The sequence below is a fragment of the Argentina anserina genome, chromosome 5, assembly GCF_933775445.1.
Source record: "Argentina anserina chromosome 5, drPotAnse1.1, whole genome shotgun sequence".
Taxonomy (NCBI): domain Eukaryota; kingdom Viridiplantae; phylum Streptophyta; class Magnoliopsida; order Rosales; family Rosaceae; genus Argentina; species Argentina anserina.
In genome coordinates, this window is record NC_065876.1 from 8,296,064 (window position 1) to 8,318,976 (window position 22,913).

At 38.8% G+C, this 22,913-nt stretch overlaps 4 protein-coding genes across 4 annotated transcripts; 1 reads left to right on the forward strand and 3 right to left on the reverse strand.

Moving 5' to 3' along the window:
• Positions 1–633: 633 nt before the first annotated feature.
• On the reverse strand, positions 634–3,650 carry LOC126795434 (elicitor-responsive protein 3-like). The gene is made up of 5 exons (XM_050522274.1): positions 3,518–3,650; positions 3,303–3,429; positions 3,017–3,131; positions 847–918; positions 634–711 (listed from the first exon to the last, which is right to left on the reverse strand). Exons 1-5 carry the CDS (start codon positions 3,648–3,650, stop codon positions 634–636), a joined length of 525 nt encoding a protein of 174 aa, XP_050378231.1.
• Positions 3,651–4,584: 934 nt separating this feature from the next.
• LOC126794587 (thaumatin-like protein 1) lies at positions 4,585–5,518 on the reverse strand. The gene has a single exon (XM_050521343.1). It carries the CDS (start codon positions 5,468–5,470, stop codon positions 4,727–4,729), a length of 744 nt encoding a protein of 247 aa, XP_050377300.1. The 5' UTR covers positions 5,471–5,518; the 3' UTR covers positions 4,585–4,726.
• A 4,525-nt stretch (positions 5,519–10,043) lies between these two features.
• Positions 10,044–10,908, reverse strand: LOC126794625 (thaumatin-like protein). Its single transcript, XM_050521386.1, has one exon. It carries the CDS (start codon positions 10,891–10,893, stop codon positions 10,204–10,206), a length of 690 nt encoding a protein of 229 aa, XP_050377343.1. The 5' UTR covers positions 10,894–10,908; the 3' UTR covers positions 10,044–10,203.
• A 9,357-nt stretch (positions 10,909–20,265) lies between these two features.
• Positions 20,266–22,913, forward strand: LOC126795435 (transcription factor MYB3R-5-like). Its single transcript, XM_050522275.1, is given in 7 exon segments — positions 20,266–20,381; positions 20,545–20,596; positions 20,795–20,852; positions 21,322–21,416; positions 21,507–21,610; positions 21,800–21,928; positions 22,082–22,913. Coding segments are annotated over 7 exon segments (1,347 nt in total). The 3' UTR covers positions 22,875–22,913.

The window sequence follows — 22,913 nt, forward strand, 5'->3', positions numbered from 1 at the left end:
GGTTCGGTTTTTGTATTTTTTAGAATAGAACCGTTTGGTTCGGTTCCTAACGGTTCCATTACGATTCCGGTCCCAAAACGGTTCTAAACGGTTCCAAAAAAACATGTTTGCAAAAGTAATTAAACCCAATAGCATCAGTATAACTAAACAGAAGCTCATCAACAACAATCATCTAAAACATATATTATGAATTCAGAAAAGCTTATGAGTATTGGCCACACACACAAAAACAACAAAAAAACTCACAATCTGCATTTGGTAAAAACAAATTATATTAAGAGGATGAAATAAAAATGTTTTTAAACAAAATGCTATGTTATATTTGAGCTCAACCATGTACTTTTTTGTTCCACCATTTGAAGGAAACATCAAAGTTCATAAAAACAAGCCAAGCAATAAAACATCTATAAAGATTGCCTTTATTTTGAAGCATTAAAAGATTGGAGCTCAGACTGCTGCTTTGAAGAAGAATAGTTATTATCTAACTTGAACATCTTATGGGATAACATTTGTTATGGGATAGTACAGACTACATACATTAAGGTTTTATCAAAGACCACATTATATTTTAGTAAATTTACCATACAATTCAACACTATTCCGTATAAACTGATTTCATACAACACTACTCCATTATAAACAAACAGAGGAGTGGGAAACAATACCAATGATGCGAACCAGAGTTTCCCTCCCAGAAAAATCAGTCACATGCTGCAATTACAATCAAACAAAACATATTTACATCTCCAACCTCCATAATCTCGACAACAATAACATTCAAGAAGACACACAACTTATAATGAAGGTATCATTGAAGGAGGCAAAGATGTGAGCGACACCAAAAACATGCTCTCTGTCACGGACAGCAGGTCCAAGAGTAACAGTCTCCTCCTTGGTATCCCTAACCTTCCTCTTTGACTATAAAACACAATCTGACAGACAACAATTAAATAAGCCAATGGCTACTTGCAATAATCAGTGATCATAAAGCAACTAATAGATCAAACATATTGGAAATCAAATTCGGTAAAAGAACACCGATTATTGGCTAAGAAACCAAATCCGATTACCATAGAGTAAACTAAATCTCTAAAGATTATACAGTGTATTGAAATTACATAATACATACCAATCTGAATACCAAAGATCGAACTAGACTTTAATGAATTCGGAAATATGAGTAGTGAGTACCTCTAAAGTTGCAGCTTTCCAACTTTCGTGGTTGTAAGGGGTGGAGGCGGATGAGGGAACTATACTTAAAATCCAACGGTTCCTATGCATTTTAGATTTTAGAACCGAACCGAACCGAACTGTTTTAAAACGGTTCGGTTTTACTATATAACTTCATTTTTTTTCTAGGAACCGACCCGAACTGCTGTTAAACGGTTCGGTTCCAACGGTTCTTTCAGGAACCGGAACCGATTAACAGCCATAGCGCTACAGCTCCGGCCAGCACAGACAAGAGCGCCGAAAGAGGAGGAATGCGGTCGGCAGCTTCTGCGCCGGCAGTCGGCGGAATCGCCTAATCCACACGATGAAAACGTCCACAGTCATATATATATATATATTTGTTGTAATATCCATGAAAAGTTCATTTATGTCCTCTCGCAAATTACAAAAACTTTCATTTCTTCATTTTCTCTCTTTTCCATCGGATTATAACTGTCGTTTGATAAACAATAATCGTTCAAGTCTAGATTGATCAGACACAAAACTTATATGGCAGAATAAATGTGTTCTTCCTCTTGGAGTTGGAAAACAGTACGTACGTACATTAATTAGTAATGGAACCTTGCATGAATTGAAATACTCTAAACCAAGAGTATTAATTTGTTACCATCAAAAAGCTATATAAAACGTACTACTAGATCGAAGACTCTTTCCATCCGCCAAAAGATTCATCATGACCTTCGCGGTGTACCTAAGAAATAACTCAAATAAGCACCGGCATTAATAAGCAAGTCGAAAAGTACGTTAGTATATTACCAACTTCAATAACACACGCACTCAAGTTTTTAAACATAAAATAGAGATTTAGTGTACGTGTGGCTGCTTTGTCTAGCATTTATATGAACAATCGACTCAATATGCTATTTACATTTGGTCCTTAATTAATTTACTTAGCATTCTAGTGGATATATATATATATATATAGTACATATATATATATTTTATTATTAATCTTGCAAAGTTTCATCTAATTTAATGATCGTGAAGGTGTTGAAGCATTACTAAATCACGGAATGAACTGAACTTATTCAACATGAACCATTTGAATAAATCACGATTGCAAAAGGTCAAAACAACCATTAAATTGTATGAAATTTTATAGGAGTGATGTATACATCATGTTCTAAAATCTATACGGTGAAAATGTGAAAATATGACCGAAAGTGATTTAATTAAATAAGAAGCTTTACTGTGTAACTTCAAAGTAAACATTCACTTTAGATAGAGAATATGTATATATATATATATATATCAGTTGCCTTCCAAAACGGAGCCCGGCTTTGAATTAAATTGCAGAGGTCCTTATTTGACTAGTTTTTCGGTTATTTTTTTATATCTCCACCATTCAGTAGTTAGATATGTATGTGTAAGTCATCCACATAAATTTTCACCCAATTTGGTGACCATTTGAGTTTTCACAATTATGATTTACAAGAACGGTTCTAGTTGGACAGATTAAGTTGGTTCATAGATTTAATAGTGTTTCGATATCTTAATGATCACTAAATTGGGTAAAATTTTGTATGGACATTCTACATATACATATCAAACTACTGAATAGTGAAGATGTGAAAAAATGACCGAAAAATAAATCAAATAAGGACTTCCACACTTTAATTTTAAAGCCGGGTTCCGCTCTGGAATGGGACTATATATATATATATATATATATCATGCAATTTTTCTAGATAGTATTTTCCAAGAAATTTATTGCCTCATGGCCTCAATATTTATCTGCAGAAAAGTAATTACTGTCTACTGAGGATTGGAAAGAACAAGCACTTACAAAAGGAGTGAAGCTAAGGCCAACTTTAATCTCTCCGTGGTACTTATTGTTCCTTAATACATTGTATTTCATTGGTGGGAATTTTCCTTCTTGGAACAATGTTTTTAGTGGAATGCTGCAATCATCATAAACTCATAATAATTCATAAGAGAAAAATAAGTTGTTCGACAAACAATAAGAAATGAATCGAAGATAACAGAATGAAATATAGATATTTTGAGAAATTAACGGTATAAAATTTATAATTAATTTAATTTTGTATGAACAAAGAAATATATTAACTTACCTTAATTCTCCTACAAAATCATCTCTGGTACCCGTGTCCTTATCCATGATCGTCAATTTGAGTTCAGTAATACCCTCAGTTACTCGGAAAACAAACTTCTCATTCCATTCTGATTTAGTCCCCTGCGCTACACAAGTTATTTTTATTTTATATCAGATGTAGAGCGATCGACCAACATAGACTAAATTTAAATCATTTCACGCATTGTTACTCACATGCTGCCACTTTGCTCCTTTTCTCCTGGTTTTTGCACCGGAGGATGACGTACGGGTCCATCTTACCAAAGAACTCTGTGTTCTTTAGACCCTTGGCATTGATAAGTTGAACATCTAGGGTTCCTTGAGGCATCTTTTCTTTTCAGAGAGGCAAAAATCCCAAAAGAATTTCGAAAGAGATCGCAACGGAATTTCGGGTTCCTGACTTCTACTCCTGTTTTCCGTTGGATATCTTTCTGTTTTGGCGAGTTCTACAAGAAAAATCATGTCTCAAAATGGTTTATATATTGAGCGATCTTAGGGGAAACTAACTCTGATCTTTAAGCTGATAATCGTTACAGCTATTGGCCTCGGACATATACAGCTCTTTAAACCAAGTCAAAGGACCTGGTGGGTGGATGAGGACACACTGCCGCAAGTGTAGGCTCAGGTGCTCTATGTACCGTTGAAATTATTAATCTAAAAATAACAAGAACGTCGTTAGACCTTTAAATTATTTAGCATGCATGTGTTGATGTAAGTTCTATGAAGAAACCCTAGAATTCAACTTAACTAATAGTAATACTAAAGCATATATATATTGGATTCATCCAATCGTGGATGGCAATTGAAACTTAAGATCGAAATCAGGCACAAAGTGAATACTTTTGAATATCAAACTTGCATGAGTAACATCGATTTCTTTGAAACTTCAACACGGACTAGCTAGTAGCACTTACTAGTCAAATTCATTGTATTGAACCAGTACTGTAGGAAACCCAGCCATCATCATGGAATTTCACTTTCTTTCTCTTTATCGTAAGGTTTGGCAGAAAGTCGCGAGTAAGAACTAAATATGGAGATGTTAAGTTATGCCTAGCTACCAATATTATATCTGATTTGAGCTTCAGCGTGCGTAGACAAAAGGAGTCGACGAGTTTGGAAAGTTAAACGAGCAAGCTAGCTAGGAATATCTCTTATCAATTAGACATTTCAACATTTACGTAGAATTGACCCAAAAAAAACATTTACGTAGAAAAAGTTTTAGCTAGATTTGGTAAGTAGTTAACAGAATCAAAACTCGTAGAAGATGAATGCTTATTTTGTTACACAGTACAAGTAAGTACCACAAGTCCACAACACACAACAGGAACAAGAAAGAAGAAAGATACATGCATTATCATCCAAACAGAAACTGAATAGAACAATAGGCTAAAACATTGACCGTGATTACTCCTCGCTCTTGTCACCCACCATCTTCAAAGGGAAATTACCAGGGGTTCCTAAAGGGCAAAACACAACCCTATAGTTCGTCCCACCAGGGCATGTAAATGTGCTAGTAGGATCATCTTGAGGATAACTATAAGCATCCGGGCACCTAGCCTTGAAAAACTTTGACAAATTGGTCGGTCCACAGGTCCCCTGCCCATTTGTACAGCAATATTCATTGGTCTTATATACAGTGCAAGGGTTATTGCACCCACCAGGTACCCTCAACTCTCCAGGACACTGCCCGTTGATGTCCGCTGTGCACCGGATTCCCCTACACCGGCCTGTGGTTGGGCTAAAGTCCATCGGAATGTTGAAGCCATCGACTAAGGAGATGTCAATGAAGTCCATGTTGCCGAATTGGTTAAGGGCATATTCTGCCAAGGTGTTGGGAGGGACTCCCCATCCGTTGCACACCAAGGCACCACAATCTCCCGTGGCACAACGGCCACGGCCACTACCATCAAAATTGCAACCTGTACGTCCCCATATGCGAGCCATGCTCGTCCCTGCGGCAACGTTTAGTATCCAGCTCTGGCCACGCTCCAGGCGGCGTCCTCCACCGGGAGAAGCGGCTGCCCAGACAGTGTAAGGGCACTCGTTACGGATTTCAAAAGTGGCTGCATTGGAGGAGATGAAGAAGAAGGAACTTAAGAAAAAGAAGATCAAGATGAGAGGCATTTGGAAAATGGCCAAGAACTTCATATTTGGTGGCCACTACAAGATCGATCGAGCTTCGTGTTTTGATGAATATGCCTGCGAAAGGGGTTTTTATAGATAAATGAAGTGGATGAGGTTCTATAAAAGTGTATTGATCTAGATAATCACAAGTGGACGTTTACGTACAGTGAAAGGGGGAGGCGGCTACGTGATATATAATTGCCTACCTACGCATGTAGTAATCGATCATTATGTAGAGAGGACAAAATCTTCTTTGCTTCGTTATACATAATTAAGCACACCAGCCCGCTGTTCCCGACTTCGTGATGACACAGAGACTAGCCAGTTTGATGATGACAGTAAGAAAGGCAGAAAGCCATCCGTTATTATTAATCTTCTACATTTTTATCCCATAAAAGGATGTCTGGACCTCCCAAGTTCATATCTTTTGGGACTTAATTCTTTCATTCTTTTTCTCAATTCCTTAATTATTTAGGTATAGATGTGTTTGTTACTGGAAGCATGCGCGCATGGCGTTTAGGAGGCAAATTAATACCATATAAATGTATATCTAGAATTCCTGATCAATTATATATATCAACAAATTAAATATTGCTCTGTTTATCAAAATGTAGCGCGCACGAGTTCAAGGCTATGTATTATGTCTCCTCGTTGCAAAATCATATTTATAATTGAATAAATGAAATCGGGCATGGAAGTCTCCCAGTTAGATTGGGTTACAAACTCTTTATATATATATATATATATATATATATATATGAATTCTCAGGTGCGGATTCACTGTTTCCAGCGACGACAGGCCGCAACGGCGGGGCGGACCACGACAGCCACACTCTCCACCTCCCGATGGTCCCATATGTGCCGGTCGGAACTTTATCGGTAACACACGTCAGCCGGAATGAGTCAATCGCCGGAATCTGCCCATAAATTTAAATTTTGCAGATTCTGCCTACCGTAGGTTGCCGATTGAGTTCCGGCCGACACAGTCCGTCGAATCCGCACTGTGCAGACATCCGTAGCCAAGAACGTCTATATATATATATCAATAAATCATTAAAGATTTAAAAGTTTATATCACCCCGGATTATAATTATATACACACGGGGATTGGAGCACATCCATCCATACCCTACAGGCCTACACATGATAAAACTGGAAGAGAAGAGGAACATTATCCTCCCAAAAAAGGTTAGGCCCAATGAATTAATCATATCAATATATCCTCTTTTAGTACGTACGTACTACTTACGAAGGGAGTGTTTAGACATTTTACATTGTAGAATTGTACGTGTATATGTATGATTATGGTATTTCATTGTCAAAAAATTGTTGTACACTGTATCCAATGGGCATGTATACTGTAGAATACTGCATTTATGACGTGGAAGTGGATAATTAATTTGATTGTAAATGGGGGATAAAGTTAATTACAGAGAAATGACATACAGTAAAGGCAGGCCCATGCCAGATGCAGACTTTATAGTTTATATATACAGCTTGCTAAACTAGTAATGACCGTGGTCAACACCAGAGATTAGATCACTAGCCTAATTACTTTTAGTGTAGTATTGTTTCAATAAACTATAATTAGAGTTTACTGATACGAAAGTTAGGCTAGTCTCCACTCTTAAAGAAAATCAGAGTGGTATGAAATCAATCAAAGTCACCAAACAGACTACACGTATATAAACGTGCCGTACAGTGGAAGTAACTATAATTGTTTTCAAATTAAGGTTACCATAGGTTTTGTAGGAGTAAAGCTAGTCTACAAATTAAATTTTTGAGAATTAAGCCAAGTCTGCTAGAAATAGTTAATTTTTCAATCTTTTTAAAATATATGTGTGTGCACTACTAGCAAAAAGTGTTCTCACACTGATTTTAATCAGTGAGAATTAAAGGTATTTCACACGGATGTCAGTGTCGGAAAGCTATTAACCACGGTGCGCATACGAAATGTCTATCGGTGTACTTTGGAGGGGGGCTAATAGCTATTAGACACGGATTTTAAAGTCCGTGCAAGTTATTGACGTGGGCCCCATGAATATTCACAACCATACTCAATTTGTCCAACAAGATTTATTCACACTGATATCTGTGTGTCATATTACAATACACACTGATATCAGTGTGAGTAGTTATAATAGATTTAAAAAAAACATCAATATTGGCCTAATATATATTACCACACATGTACATTAGGCTTAAGATCAAATCATCACCAGAGTTCAACTTTCAAGCACAGGATACAAATATCATATGATAAGTGACCACTACTTTATAACACAAACCACTCAAAGAGATTGTTCAACTAAGAAGTGCAGGATTAAACTAAATTTGTACCCTAGATGCATGTAATGGGACTATAAATGCCTAGCAAATGACATCTTATGTTTTAAGTTGAAATCAGATTACTGAAATTTAACAAAATAACAACTCCCTTTCATATCAAACTTGCGAGATGCAGTTTCTTTAACCAATGAAGAAACTTTTCCCTGAGAGTTCTCATTACTGGTGAATACCTGGCACATATGAAACAACTTTCCAAATACGCATTTGCTTTAAAAGAATCTCACCTGAACGTATTCCTCTATGTTTTCTGGTATGATGTAATGAATCATCTCAAACAATATGCAACATATGACTACAGAAATCTAAAAATAATGACGAAATAAAGCCAGAAAACAGACTGCTCCCTAGCTAGGCCATTTTATAAATTGAAGTGAAGGCCTTGTTTTTCCCTTTTATTGTTTCTATCAAAATACATGTGATAATAGAAGAAAGAGCAACTTGCAAGCTTTAATATTATTCTTCCTTCCTCTTTCTCCAATTAACAACGGGCATAATATCATAAATAAGCCATACTCACCTTAAAAAAGAACATTGATGCAATTAAACCAGTCTATGTGTAATCCAGGACCGTGTTTGTACCACTGAGCAATGCTCCCTGTATTGCCTGTGTATGAAAAATTATGTCACATAACCAGAAATGAGAACCCAAAGACAGTTGAACTGCTGTCATTTCACATGTGATATATCAATGAAATAAAATCAGAATAGTTGATCAATCGCACAACTAAGGTCTGTTGTGATTTAAATCAAGATAACTATGAATAAGCTATATACTATAGACTAGTCTTTATTGCAGTTCACAAATAAATACAATACATAATAAGTTGGATTGAGATGTTAACCAAATAGATGAAGTTATACCTTCAACCAAGAGGACCACGAAGTCTCTCACGTTCACGGCTTCTTGTTTTTGAAATTCTAAAAGAAGTATCCATCTAGCTTGACACCAAAATAACATATTTCAACCATTGCACAAAATAAATCATGAGCAATTCACTCTCATAAACTGTATCTAAAACCACAGATAGAAGCATATCCAAACCCGTCCAAAACAATAACTACAAATAAAGCTTATTCCTTTCATCACAAACCCAACAAGCTCACCCCTCATTCCATCCCCAAACCCCACTCGAATTGGGTATCACCCAACTGAGAAATAACACCAAATTATCAAATGGGTAAGATTAAATTCAATAAAGATGGTACCTTTCTGGTGAGATGTTCACCAGGGATGTCGAAGACTCGCCGGGGCGGTACTTGACCAAAGCGGAGATCTGAATTGGAGAGGAGAAATTGGAAAGTATGGAGGCAGCAGGTCAAGTTGTTGAGGTCGAGGCGTGAACGAGGTCGTCGCGGTAGGAGATCAGCTTCTGGAAGTCGACGGTTCCAGAAGAACTCGCCATTATTGATCTGAGATTCGCCAGCAGTGGAGAGGTTGATCTTGATTAACTCATGGAGAATAACAAAACTCGAACCCTAAAATTGAAATCGAGTAAAAACCTAGTGTTGAGAAATCAAGAACTGTTATTTACCTTGTTAGCAAACTGAGGAATGGATTGAAGATGAGGTCGTGAAATTGGGGTCGGAGAGCAGCGTCATAGGAGAGTAGCATCGTCGACCTCGTTGTGGGTGGAGCTTTTCAATTGGCTTTTTTTTAGCAGCGCTAGAATGAAACCCAAATTTTCTATTTGGCGCTTAAAGATTGGAGTTGGCGCATTTGGAAAGGATTTGCTATGGTTTTGATTACACACTGAATTTTATGGGTAATTCTTTCGGAAAATTCAGTATTACACACGGATTTATGTGAAATATAAGTTATATTGCACACTGAAATTTATGGGTAATTCTTTCGAAAAATTCGTAGATTTTTGTGTTAGTTTTTTATTACACACAGATAAATGTGTGTGTTATATCACGCACGGACAACAGTGAGCATAATATAGATATAACACACGGAACTCTGTGTGTATTCTTATTACACACGGAACTCTGTGTGTATTCTTATATAACACTGATTTTAGTGGTTATTGTAAGTTATATAATTTCTGGTGGACCCATATTAGTTTATTTCACACGGTTAATTGTGTGAATTAGTATATGTCACTGATTTATAATGGTCAGTGTGAGTAAAATCAGTGTAAGAGCTATTTTTGTTAGTAGTGGTGTGTGCGAGCCCTCTTAAAAAAATGCTAAATGGCATGGCTATAAGCGGGCAATAAAAGTAGCTAGTTTGATTAATGCCAACAGATCGATGAAAGGAAACATATATATATATAATTTGCTTGGTTGATTATTGTAACATACTAATGCACATTATTAGATGTGCTGATTACAGAGCTATAAGCCCTCAAACACTTATTGCATCACAAACTTATAACTATGCTTCCCTGATCGACCTCATACTTGCTTCAAGGGCAGAACACAACCTTATAGTTTGTACCACCAGGGCAAGTAAATGTGCTTGTTGGATCATCCTTAGGGTAACTATATGCGTCCTGGCAGCGACTTTTGAAAAACCTAGAGAGGTCTGTAGGACCACAGGGTCCAGTATTACAACAATACTCATTGGTTTTGAACACGGTGCACGGATTGTTACATCCACCGGGAGCCTTCAACTGCGCCGGACACTGTCCATTAATATCCGCCGTGCATCTGATACCCCTGGTGCAGCCGTTAGAGGTGGGACTAAAGTCCATTGCAACATTGAACCCATCAATCAGAGAGATATCAAAGAAATCCAAGTTGTTGAATTGGTTGAGTGCATATTCGGCGAGGGTGTTTGGGGGTTGGCCAAAGGCTTGGCATTGGAGGAGACCGCCACAGTCACCGGTCTGGCATCTTCCACGTCCGGCTCCATCAAAGTTGCAACCTGTTCGGGGCCAAATGCGAGCTCCTTGAGTTCCGGCATTTACGTTTAGAATCCATGTTTGACCAGAGTTAAGTTGTCTGCCACCGCCTGGCACTGCGCCAGCCCAAACAGTGAAGGGGCAGTTGTTTAGGATTGTGAAGGTCGCTGCATTAACGGTTGACGCAGAAAAGTAGAGGGTGATCATCCATTGGATGGACAAAACAGTAAGGAGGTCTTTGAGAAGGCTCATGGTTTTTGTGATAGATTCTCGGTGTGTTTGTGTTTCTTTTAAAGAGGTTCATGAGGTTATATATATATAGAGCTGGGGGATGGCACCAAACGACGTAATTCACTCATTTTCCACCAAGATGACATCAGGTTCATGGAAATAATACCCCTCAAACAGGAGTCATTTCGTCGTCTTCTTCGTTTTTATCCACAAGACGAGCTAGTTAGGTGTAGCACTAGCCGAACAAGGCTTGGAATTCTGTGGCATGAATGTAAGATTGATGGCTATGATCAGTGAGCCTTAATATGGACCTCATAATGGCATAAGGGACCTAGAACAGTCAAGAAAATATATCGAGAAGATCGAGAAGAAAATTGTGGCATTATTCCACATTAATTTCCACCTACACTATCACCATATCGCTTCAAAAAGTGCCCTCTCCCCGCGCAATTTAGAGGCAAACATGAATATGATGTCAAGATGAAGCTACATATGGACCTCCTAATTAGGCTGGTCTTAATTAAGCCTAGTTTTTCACGGACGTGTACACTACTCCAAACTTATGTAAGTGTATTATTCGGATAAAAAAATGAATGTACATAGGTTAAATATAACCAACTTAATCACATTTTGATATTAAAGAACACAATTGCAAAGAAGATTGTCACTCGATAGCGACGTCGTGATGAAACAAAAGTCATTGAATGAATGAATCTGATGTAGAGTGTTTGGCGGAGGAGATTGAGGAGCTGATTGATCGCAACAAGGTAAAATCAAGTTTGTTACAAATATGACTATCAATGGCAGAACTGTAATTAAAGTTGTAGAATTGACATTTAGTATCTGATCGACTATTATTATACATTTATAAGAAGAGAACGACGCTATGAGTCAAACTTGTCACCTTGCCACGATGTGTGGGTTTTTTCGGGCTTCCGAATTTATTTAGGGCCTTAAACCAACAGTTTTATATATTTCTAGAATTTATATTTTCTAATTTGTTTTGGATATGTTTGGTTTTATTCATTGAGCTTTTAGGTTTAGTTGTTAGTTGCTTTAGGGTTTTTTATCAGTATTTAAGCATCCTTAAATGGGGGTAGACGATCTATCTTATTATTATTCAATCAAACAAGAATTTTCTCTTATTTTTTAGTAAATTCCGGAATTTATATTTAAGGTTCTTCACTTGAGAACCATGTGTTACCATTCGGGTTTATCGCTTGAAAACGCTCCATACTTCTTATACTTCTACTGCGTCAGAATCTGATCACAAAACCCTGAAGCTGTTTGTATTATTATCACTAATCCCGGCAACAGTAAAACTATGTGTTACAAGGCAACTCAAACTATATATGTATCACTAATCGCAAAGCACACCATTACGTACGTACATGCGTGTACTCCCAAGAACTCAATTTAAATTTATTCAATCCCAGCAAACATGTATACATCCTAGTCTTAGTTATTGATGTAGCTAGCTTAACTACCAGGGCAAGTAAAAATGCTGGCTGCATGATCATCCTTTGGGTAACTGTAAGCATCCGGGATTCCGGGCACAGCTACAGCTCCCCGAATTACTGCATTACTCATCAGTTTTGATTTTTGAACACAGTATCCCTCTCATTAATCCTTTGGTAACAAAAATCAAGTTGTTTGTTACAGCCATCATGCCAGGAGGCACTGCCCGTTGATATCCGCCGTTCCCACGGTCGTCGGGAGAAGAGGGAGTGATCGAAGTCCATGGCAACATATATCGAACCCATCGACGAGAAAGCGAGCTCGAGATGTAATATATGTCAGCTCAAGCTAGAAGTAATCTATTCATTATTCATTCAATGCCTACTTTTGTAGTGTTTCGTGATCACATGCTTTTCAAGGCCAGGAATGTGAGTATGCATATAGTAGTCTTCCCAATCTATGCATTTCGGATCAAAATTAAAGTTTCCTGAATCTGTATAGTTCTCACTTGCTATCCTTCGCAACTCTTCTGCATTCGTGTCGTCAAAGCTACAAAGCGAAAATGTGAATTAATTGAACATCACATTGATGTAATTATAACCTTGATCGATGTACACATAACTAGACAATTTAAACTGTATCTAGTCATCAAAATACTAAACAAAGCATGTGTTTTTGTAGAGAAACAGTAGACTTCTTATTCTTCTCTTGCTAGGCATGTATTACTAGAACAGTTCAGGTTAGCAAACATGTTTGGTGTTACCAGACTATTCCACTCCGATGTTTTATCAGTCGATCGGTAAAAGTATTATATAATTGTAGATAGAGAGTCAGAATGACAATATCTCTCTCTGAAGGTATGAGCGGTGCATTTATAGCCCCTAAAAGAACCATTATTTAGGTTGTCTTTGATGTGGGTTGATGCCTAGCTGATATGGCACACTTGGGCCTCTTTGACACTACCTAACACCGCCTCTACCAATTGTTCTACCCAGCCTTATGGACTGGACCAACAATCAGTGTTGGTGGGTCGCACCCAGGCTTGTGGGTCGGACCTAGATGATCCAGTAGTGGCAATTATGCTACTATCAACAAGTCCCACAAGTTCCACAAGTTCCCGGTCAAAAACATTCTTAAGCGGGGACTTGATATGTTCTAGGATCATCTGGCGACCACCCCACAAGAGTAGCCCCCAGTATAGTCCCCAAGTTTGTGTTCAAGAGTGGAATTGATCATACTGATGCTTCCTGAAGTTATCTTGTTGACTTACAATATAAGTTAAGGTAGCGAGCATGTTTATTTCGATCGATATGTTACTTACTGAACTCAAGTAGCAAGGTGTTAGGCTTGTAGTACCACTACCTGGTTAGGAGCTTATGTGGGTTTAAGTGATAAGGGGATCAGCCTGAAATTATTGACCGGTATATCGGTCAATATTTATGATTGGTGGAATGCATGTTGGAATGCCTAGTCGAATGCGTTATTTTTACCGCTCAGTAGAACACGTGGTGTAATGCCTCAGATATTTGGTTCTGACAATCAGACTGCTTGATGTTATTGAGCCTTGGGTGTCATGCATGTGGATTACCATTCAGTGGAATGCCTAATGCCCGTGGATCGGATTAATGTTACCTTTAGGTGGAATGCCTTATGCATGTGGATGTGATCAATCGAGGGGTCATTGCATGAGGGCCACGTGGCTCACCTACCTTTGAGCATTCATAAATGAGGTAGTCAAATCGCCCATACGTGAAAGCAAAGAATGAGGTAATGGGACACGTGGCCAGATCTAACAGTGGGATCCAACGGTTTGGGATTTCTTGAGTACACCCTATGACATGATGACATTTTGAGAAGGAAACTGAAATGTTTCGCCTGTCATCTCTTCTTATAAAAGCAACACATTCTCTATGTTTCACCATTTTCGCCTAGAAGGAGCTTGAGAAAAATAGAGATCAGAGAGTTTGAGAGAGCACCACCAAAAATGATTCCTTTTCTCTTCCCTATGTCTGCCTATTTCAACTCTTATTTCCTCCTCAGCTAACTCGATTGCGAGGTGTTTCCATCTCTCGGTGTTCGGCTTTTCGACGTTCTGCTTGTCGAAGGTGGCGAATGCGAAATCGGGAAAAAACAGGTATGTTTCTCCCTCTATTCTTATACCATGTGGTGTGTTTGGTTGTTGCCTTGTCTTTCTTCTTTGTTGTTGGAAGTGAGGATGGTCTGAGATATGTGTTGTTGCGATTTGGTGTATGAATATGTCTTTCTGGGTAGAATTTTGAACAAATGATGATGGCTTATAGGTTTAGGTTTTGTTGCGGTTTTTTGTGTTGCTAGTTGAGGGTTATGCAGTTCTTAGACTTAAAATCACCGAGTTAGAATATCATGGAGGGTAGCATTCATACGATCGGTAGCAGTAGTTCTTTCAGCGAGTTGAGTCACAATATTGTACTGTGAGTGGACGCGCGGTTTCCCACTTCTCCGGATGATAGAGGGTCCTCAAGTTCAGCAACCTCTCCCCTCGAAGCATCTGGTGGTGCCGATACAGCTAGTGAAGGGGTCTTCGTGCCCCTGGCTAATATAAACTACAGTTATTTGTGATGAACCAGGGAAAAGCATGATTGTGGGATAAATAGCTGCTTTAGAGCAGAGTTGGGGCTGAGTGATGATATCGTACTACGACCGCTTCGTAGGGGAGAAAGTGTGTGTAATACATTGATTGATCAGTACACCTCAAAATTGTCTCAGTTGTCCTGATAATACCAGTTGACATTTTCCACCTCCCATTTCACACAGACATATTGTTGCAAATGTCCTTTCTTAATAAGGTCTTCTATTTAGTTTTTCAACGCGATGCAATTTTTTTTATGATGAGATGACTCATCATGATATGAATAGTACTTCCCGATATCTGCCCTCGTAAGATTGGATATAGGGAATCTCCTGACCGCAGGCTTTGAGATCATGTTCATGTTTTCATTCCATATACCCTCATATGAAGCGGTAAGGACTGTGAACACATCGTCTCGCGACCTGGATGAAACTATCGGGGCGTAGTCGCCTTAGTGGTGGCCTTTTCCTTTGTTTTTCCAGCTCATTCAACTTCCTTTATCATTCTTACAGTTTCCCCATTCTTTTGTCTTTTTAGGGCAAGTATCCCTGGTCACGCCCTTGGTTCCAAGTCCTCGCATCTTTCTGCTGGCATGTTGGTGACCGTTGTCGTACCTCTTCCACCTTCCTCTTCCTAGTTCTTAAATTGTAGGTGCCATGGTCAGCCAGGGCCATCAATTTTTCGTAACCTTGAGGCTCTTCTACATTTACCATGTACAAAAACTTCCTCGGGCGCAACTCCTGTAGGAACGCCATCTCAGCAGTCCCCTTATCCAAGTTCCTGACTTGGACCGTGGTGATTTGCCATCGGTTCACGAAAGCTCTTAACCATTCACTCTTCTCTTTGCCTACACTCGAACAGTACTGAAGAAAAGTGTGTCACATCATTTCTCAGAATGAATCTGCTCACGAACTGATCAGCTAATTGTACGAATGACTTTATTGAACCAGCCGGTAACTCATAGACCAGCGTGAGTGTGGCCTAGAATATATTACAGCTGACCGCATCGTTGTATCCTTTGGCACTAGTCTGTGACCTGAAACTGTCCAGGTGCTCAAAGGGACAACCCTTCCCATTGTAGTTCATCTTTAGTGGTTTCGCCAAAATGGCTCTTACAACTTCCGTTTTTTGTTTGGAAAACGGACCGGTTCTCTCATTGAATCTTGCACTTACCGGCGGCCTAATTGGTGTTCGGTCATTTTCTTCCATCTTGGCCCGTATGATATATTCCGGTCAATTCCCTCAAAGCCTTGGTCATCAGGTCCTCCAAGATATATTCCTCGTGTTGTTCTTATTCCTTGACGTACCGGGGTGGAGGGGGCGGTCACCTCTCCCTTATTGTGGTAGGGAATAACTCGGTGTTTATGTTGACCGATCTTCTCTCCATGGTTCGGTCAACAATGGCTCCGGTTGCTGTATTGTTTCTATTGCCATGGGCATGGTCCTCGGCTGAGAGGCCAATGCCCTACTGAAGGCGGCATTTTACGTCACCCGACACTTTAGAGCTGCTTATAAAGCCTCGTTCTCCTGCTCGATCTCCCAGTATCTTTCTGCTGCCTCTCGTTTTTCATGTTCTTTTTCTATTTTCATATGGTTAACCTATACTGTCATCCTTTTCATCTCTTCCACTACCTTGTCTCGACTGAGGTCGTCCAGAGATACCTCTTCCAATTGTTCTTCCTCTTCCCTGGTTGTTGCTCTTCTTGATTACGAGGTCTCAAGAGCAAAATCCAACGCTTTAGTAGTCGAATCAATGTTCCTTCCGTGAATCGGTACAGTCTCCTCCTCCGTCATGGTAGAATCGTAGCCTTTTGTATCTATTCCGATAGACGACACCAAATGTTTCTGTAGAGAAACCGTAGACTTTTTCTTGTTTTCTCCTGCTAGGCCTGTATTACTAGAACAGTTTGGGTTAGGAAACATGTCCGGTGTTACTGAACTATTCAACTCCAATGCTTTTGTCAATCGATTGGTAGAAGTATTATATACTTGTAGGTAGAGAGTCATAATGACATTACCTCTCTTCGAATGTATGAGCAGTGCCTTTATAGCCCCTAAAAGAACAACTCTTTGGGATGTCTTCGATGTGGGTTTGATGCCCAGCTAATATGGCACACTTGGGCCTCTTTGACATTTCTGTAACACCGCCCCTACCAATTGTTATGCCTAGCCTTACGGGCTGGACCAATAGTCGGTGTTGGTGGGTCACGCACGGGCCTGTGGGTTGGGCCCAGATGATCCAGTAGTGACAGTTATGTTACTGTCAACAGCATGCATAAGTACATGCCCTAAAATTGCAAAAGTGGCCTGCAGAGCTCAACCAACTGTTTTATTGATTTGATTTTCATGTTATAGTTAGTGTATACATCTTGGAAATATTGATCAAATTCCTTGCTCATGAAATATAATTCCTTTAGAAAAAGAAAGGAAACTAGTCAAAAATAGAGATCAAGATAAATTACCAACTGCAATGCTAATGAATCAGCAAATGTTGTGGACTTGTGGTAACAACAAACAAACATACATGCAATGATATACCATACTTGTAAAACCTTGCAATGCCTAATGTCACGGACCTAGCCATTCGGTCATCATATTGGGTCCATGCGGCGCTCCATTTTGTAGGAGTCATCCTTATCCAAAAGGGTAATACACTAGTTTCGCATTGTCTTGGATTCATCAGGGAATCGGCTCCCGATCCCAACCAGTTTGTGTAGGAATTGCCTAATTCCTTCTTCAACGTTAAGTCCTTGACTAGCAACAAGCTCCTTAATCTCACCCGGGCCAGTCTGCCTGAACTTCGAAGGGCAACACACATATGCTCTCACACTCCCCGATCCTGGAGCGATCCCACATATGCATTAAGCTCTTACAACCAACAACGCTCACAATAGACACTCCAAAAAATAGGGTGTGACACTAAGCTTTTCATTATACATACTTGTAATAACTTCTTCATTATCATATAATGAAGAATAAAAACACATATCCCACATTCACAACTTATTATTTTCTTCCACCACTAGTTTAAATGTTGTTTCTCCGACCAAACAAGCCTCACAACAGAGATAACCCCCCCCCCCCCCCCCCCCGCTCTTTAAAACCCTGAAAACTTTGGCCTCACCCACAGCAACCAAGTCACCATTCACGTCTTTTCCATCTTTGTTGGTGGCGCTCACTCCCCTTGCCTCAGCTTCTCCTACATATGCTCGCCGAGATCAAGCAAAACCTATCATACCTCTTTGATTTCGCTTCATGATCCCTTATGCCATCTTTGATCTCTCTCTCTCTCTCTCTCTCTCTCTCTCTCTCTCTCTCTCTCTCTCTCTCTCTCTCTCTCTTCACTTTAGTAATATGAGATTTGTCTCTTTCTACATGTTTTAACTGAAAAAAAAAAGTGAAGTGTAGACTGTAAAAATGTGGTGTGGGGATTTCACTTCTCAAATTTTTTTAATCGCTTAATGGAGTTGTCAAATATGCACTCTTTGCTAAATGATTATTGTTAGAATGCATAGGTTATGTTAGGTCTCTTGACATTTTCTTCGGTTGTTCTTACGTACATTATGAGGTTTAAGTTCAACATTGTATCTTTTGTTCCGGTAGAATTACTATTATACCCTTGTGTGTGTCTTAGCCTAATAGGTTTCCTGTTAAGAGATAGATTAACATCTTCGTAATAAATTAGGACTATGAATCCTACGAGATTGTGGTTTTGTAATGCCTATATATAAACCCTAATATTATTCAATAATACAAAATTATTTAATTCTTGTATTTTTTACAGTTTCATTAATAATAACGGCTGCCTTCCAAGCCCTCTTTAAAAAAAGGGAGTGAAATTTTCACTTGTTTTTGCAAACCACACTCCCATTTGTATTTTAATATTTTTGTTTCCATAACCTTAGCTACACCCACCTGCAAAATCTGATTATGGATCAATATGGCACCTTTTTCGATCAAACATATTTGGAGAATCGGAGATGAATAACGGGGTGGCTCCAACTAGCCGGAGAGAGAGAGAGAGAGAGAGAGAGAGAGAGAGAGAGAGAGTATCCATAAACAACCTATGTTTTTGCCTTCTCTTCTTCAATTTATTTTTCAATATCAGATTCAAGGGACTTTTCAAATCTTTGGTTCTTAAGTTTTTTAACTGAAAATTGTTGGAGTTGAGTTAATACCACCGGAAATCTCAGGCCATATGCCCATCGTTTCCCAAACCTCACAGTTAACAACACTAGATCTCTTGAAGCTATGTTGAGTTAGAATCCTAACCATCAAACACTGAAATATCTATCAAATGAGAACCCATTAATTTTAGATTTATCTAATAAAGATGCAGCAATAGGAATGTCTCAGTTCGGCGGAGGGGAAGAGAGAAACCAACGAGGGGAAACTGGAAAAGAGAGAAAACAAAGGAAGATGATGTAGAGGTCAAGGGTAAATTGGGAATTTCAATAATTAAGGAGTGTGGATTATAATTTTTGAAGTGTAAATTTTAGCTTCCTAAAAAAATTGATCGCTTATATCTTTTGGGCCTCGTTAAATCCCACGCCCAGAGCTTATGGCCTATATACGAAGCCTATAAAGCTAATTTGCTCGTTTTGAAAACGCCGCCGTTAGATTACGCGGTCCGTTGATTAGCTTCCAAAGAAAGCTACTCTTTCTCCAAAGACGACTAGCAGTAGCTTCTCCTCGACAACTGATAAGTATAAGAAGTCGGTTATCTATACCCGATTCACAGTTCACTTGCTCATTTCCCAAACTCTATCTCTTTTGCTCGAGCTCGCTTCCATTTCCGTTGTCTCTGTCTCTTGTTTCGACGGTTACATCTCACTTCCTACTCTCATTTTCAGGTTCGGATTTTTTTGATGCAATAATGTATTTGATATTGGATTCTGGACTATGTTTTCAATTCCTTGCTTTGCTCAATGCCTCAATGTGAGAAGCTTACTGTTGTGTAAACTGCCGAAGTTACTGGCTTTGGTAATTGGAGCTGTGAAAATATTACCTTCTATTCAGTGGAACGTTGGATGTCAGTTACTCAGTTTTAGTGTATGGTGAAGTTTAGTGTATGATGAAGTTTCTAGTACTGCGCATGATGTGTTGTGTGTGTTTATGAAACTATGTGGGTCATGAAAATTGATTTTTTGTGTTTGGGGTTTGATTATGAGACAGATTTATGCTTCTTCTTTTTTTTTGGTTAATGACATATTTATAGTGCTTACTAAATATACTGGCTTTGTTCTTGAAGTTGTGGGATTATTGGTTTCCTATTGCAATGAGTTACAGTCTGATTGGACTGAAATACTACTTTCAATTCTTAGATCATGCTGAATTTGGAAGAATCTGTTGTGCATGTAGACAAGATGTTTCGGGTGGAGTCGAGGCCATTATCTGAAGATAAGTGTGACTTGCCTGTTTCAGGGCCAAGCCCTCTTAGTTGGTATGTTGTTTTAATTATCTTCACTTGAAATTTGGGTACTTATGAGTTATGACGCAATTTGATCTTTAGTATAAGAAGATGAAACTCTTTGACATCTATACTTTTAAATGTCTTGCTCAGTTATATGCTTTCATTTGATATATGCTTACTTTTGCTCTTCTAGGAGAACAAGTGGTCCAACCAGGCGTTCATCAGGTTGTTGCACAGAGAAAGAGGTCAGTACTAAATACAATCCTATTTCAGTTTCTCAGTAATTAGCTACTCTTAGTTTGTTAAGCAATTAAGGGCATACAACTTACTTTTTCGAGTCATCCAAATTTAAATTCATTGTGCTGGTTTAGTTTCAATCTATGTTTTCTGTTGAAATTGAGTTTGAAGTTTCCATACGTAATCATAAGACATATGATGGACAGGATGAACTTCTGGTAGACCTTGTCAGAAAGTTCGATGGGAGTAGTTGGAAACAAATAGGTGAGGTTTCGAATCTCTTTCACTCTGCAGCCTCTTTTTACTAATTTAATCTCTGCACCGGAATGTTTTAGGATGTTGTCATGACTCATTAGAGGTGGATGTAGGGGACGATAAATGTTGCCTACTTACATGATTATAGGTCAATAGGTGTACGGTGGGCTGTGGACATGCTTATCTAGTTGATACTGGATTATAGGTCTTGTTTTTCAAAGTTATGCACCAGCCATTTCTTCTCTGAGCTTCAGTTAGTTTGATGGCACCTAACCCTTATGTTAATCTTCACTAAGTTTACTGGCACGCTCAAGATTGATGACTGTAGCCAGTGGTTTATTTCCATTTTTTTTCCTGGGGGACAGGAATCATCATGAAGATCATAATAGTTCATTGAATCTAAAGCAATAGGTTCATTTGTGTCATTATTTCATTATCTTATCTGGAGCTCTAATTTGATCGAATCACTACTCTGCAGCTGCGGGTATCCCTGGGCGTTCAGATGGTCAGTGCCAGCATCGTTGGCAAAAAGTTTTAAATCCTGAAATCATCAAGGGGTATTGGACAGAGGAGGTACTATTAACATATTCTCTGCAATGTTTAGTAGCAGTGAAGCTTTTACTATAGAATTTGATGCGTGACCATAGCTTGTGGTTATTTCAGGAGGATGTTTGTATAATCAAGCTAGTTGAAAAGTATGGTGCTAAAAGATGGTCTTTCATTGCCAAGTTTTTACCAGGTCGAATAGGAAAGCAATGCAGAGAAAGGTAGGGGACCATGATTTTAGTCAGTGCATCAGATTTTTGGCTTGAATTTATATAACTTCAGATATTGTCTATCCATCTATAGATCAGTAAGGTTACTGGTCTGTTCTATGTCAAAGTAGCTCTGTTGGCACAATTGTTTTTTAGTCTTGCAAAGAATTCAGTATACTTAAATTCTCTAATTGTTTTCAGGTGGTACAATCATTTAAGCCCGGCTATAAACAAAGACACATGGACAGGAGATGAGGAGAGAATTCTTGCTTTCTGCCACCAACAGTATGGTAACAAGTGGGCTGAAATAGCAAAGTATCTACCCGGAAGGTATGTAATGAGACTGATCAAGATTATATAGTCAGAATGCAAATGATGAGTGACATGAATTGTTCATACTTCTGCTGCCTGAATCAATCTGGGTAAAGTACACTATTAGTAACTTATGTTTATTACATAGTTATGTGTTGTTTAACATGACAGGACTGACAATGCTATTAAAAATCACTGGAATGGCGCGTGCAAAAGGAGGAAAGAAGATTCATACTCTCCTAATGGTAATGAATGGGACATGCTTCCAGATATCTGTATTGATGAACTAAGATCAGATCTTGTGGGGGTTGAAGCAGATACACAGAAGTTTGATAATGCATGTTCTACAGACTTGACACTTGGATGGCCATATGGTTCAGAAGGAAATTCCGTGAAAGCAAAGAAATGCAAGTCTGATGGCGGCACTGTTGTTACTCCTCTTGGTATCAGAAGTGGATCTTGCAAACAAATTGCTGATCATACACTTGAAGACCGCCCTTTCCCAAACTCTCTATTGGTTTTCATGGATTCATCCCCTTATACCAACTCAAACTGCCCTCCTGCAAGCATTCCTCTTTGCTATTCTACTCCCCCCAGTAATGTTCAGAATGTCTATAATAGCAGCACTAGTCCAAAATCTATATTGAAGAGCTTAGCAAGGACTTTCTAAAATACTCCTTCCATCATAAGAAAGAGAGTTTCCAGAACCGCAGATTATGACAATTTTTCTGGTGCCTGCTGCTCAACTGCACTGAAAATCATGAGTCTTGATGAAGCAGGTACCAATTGCATAGACTCGAACTCTTCAGACTATGTCAGAGGTTTATCTTCAATGCGCCGCAGACATGAAACTTCAGATGCTTATAAATCTGTTGGAAGATGCCTGGAACACGAGTTTCAGGACGAAAATGACTCGAGTGTTGCTAACTGTGGCAAAGTATTCTCTTCATATGTTCGTGGATAATCTGCAAGTCTCAGGAGGCAAAATTTTCAGAAGTATCAG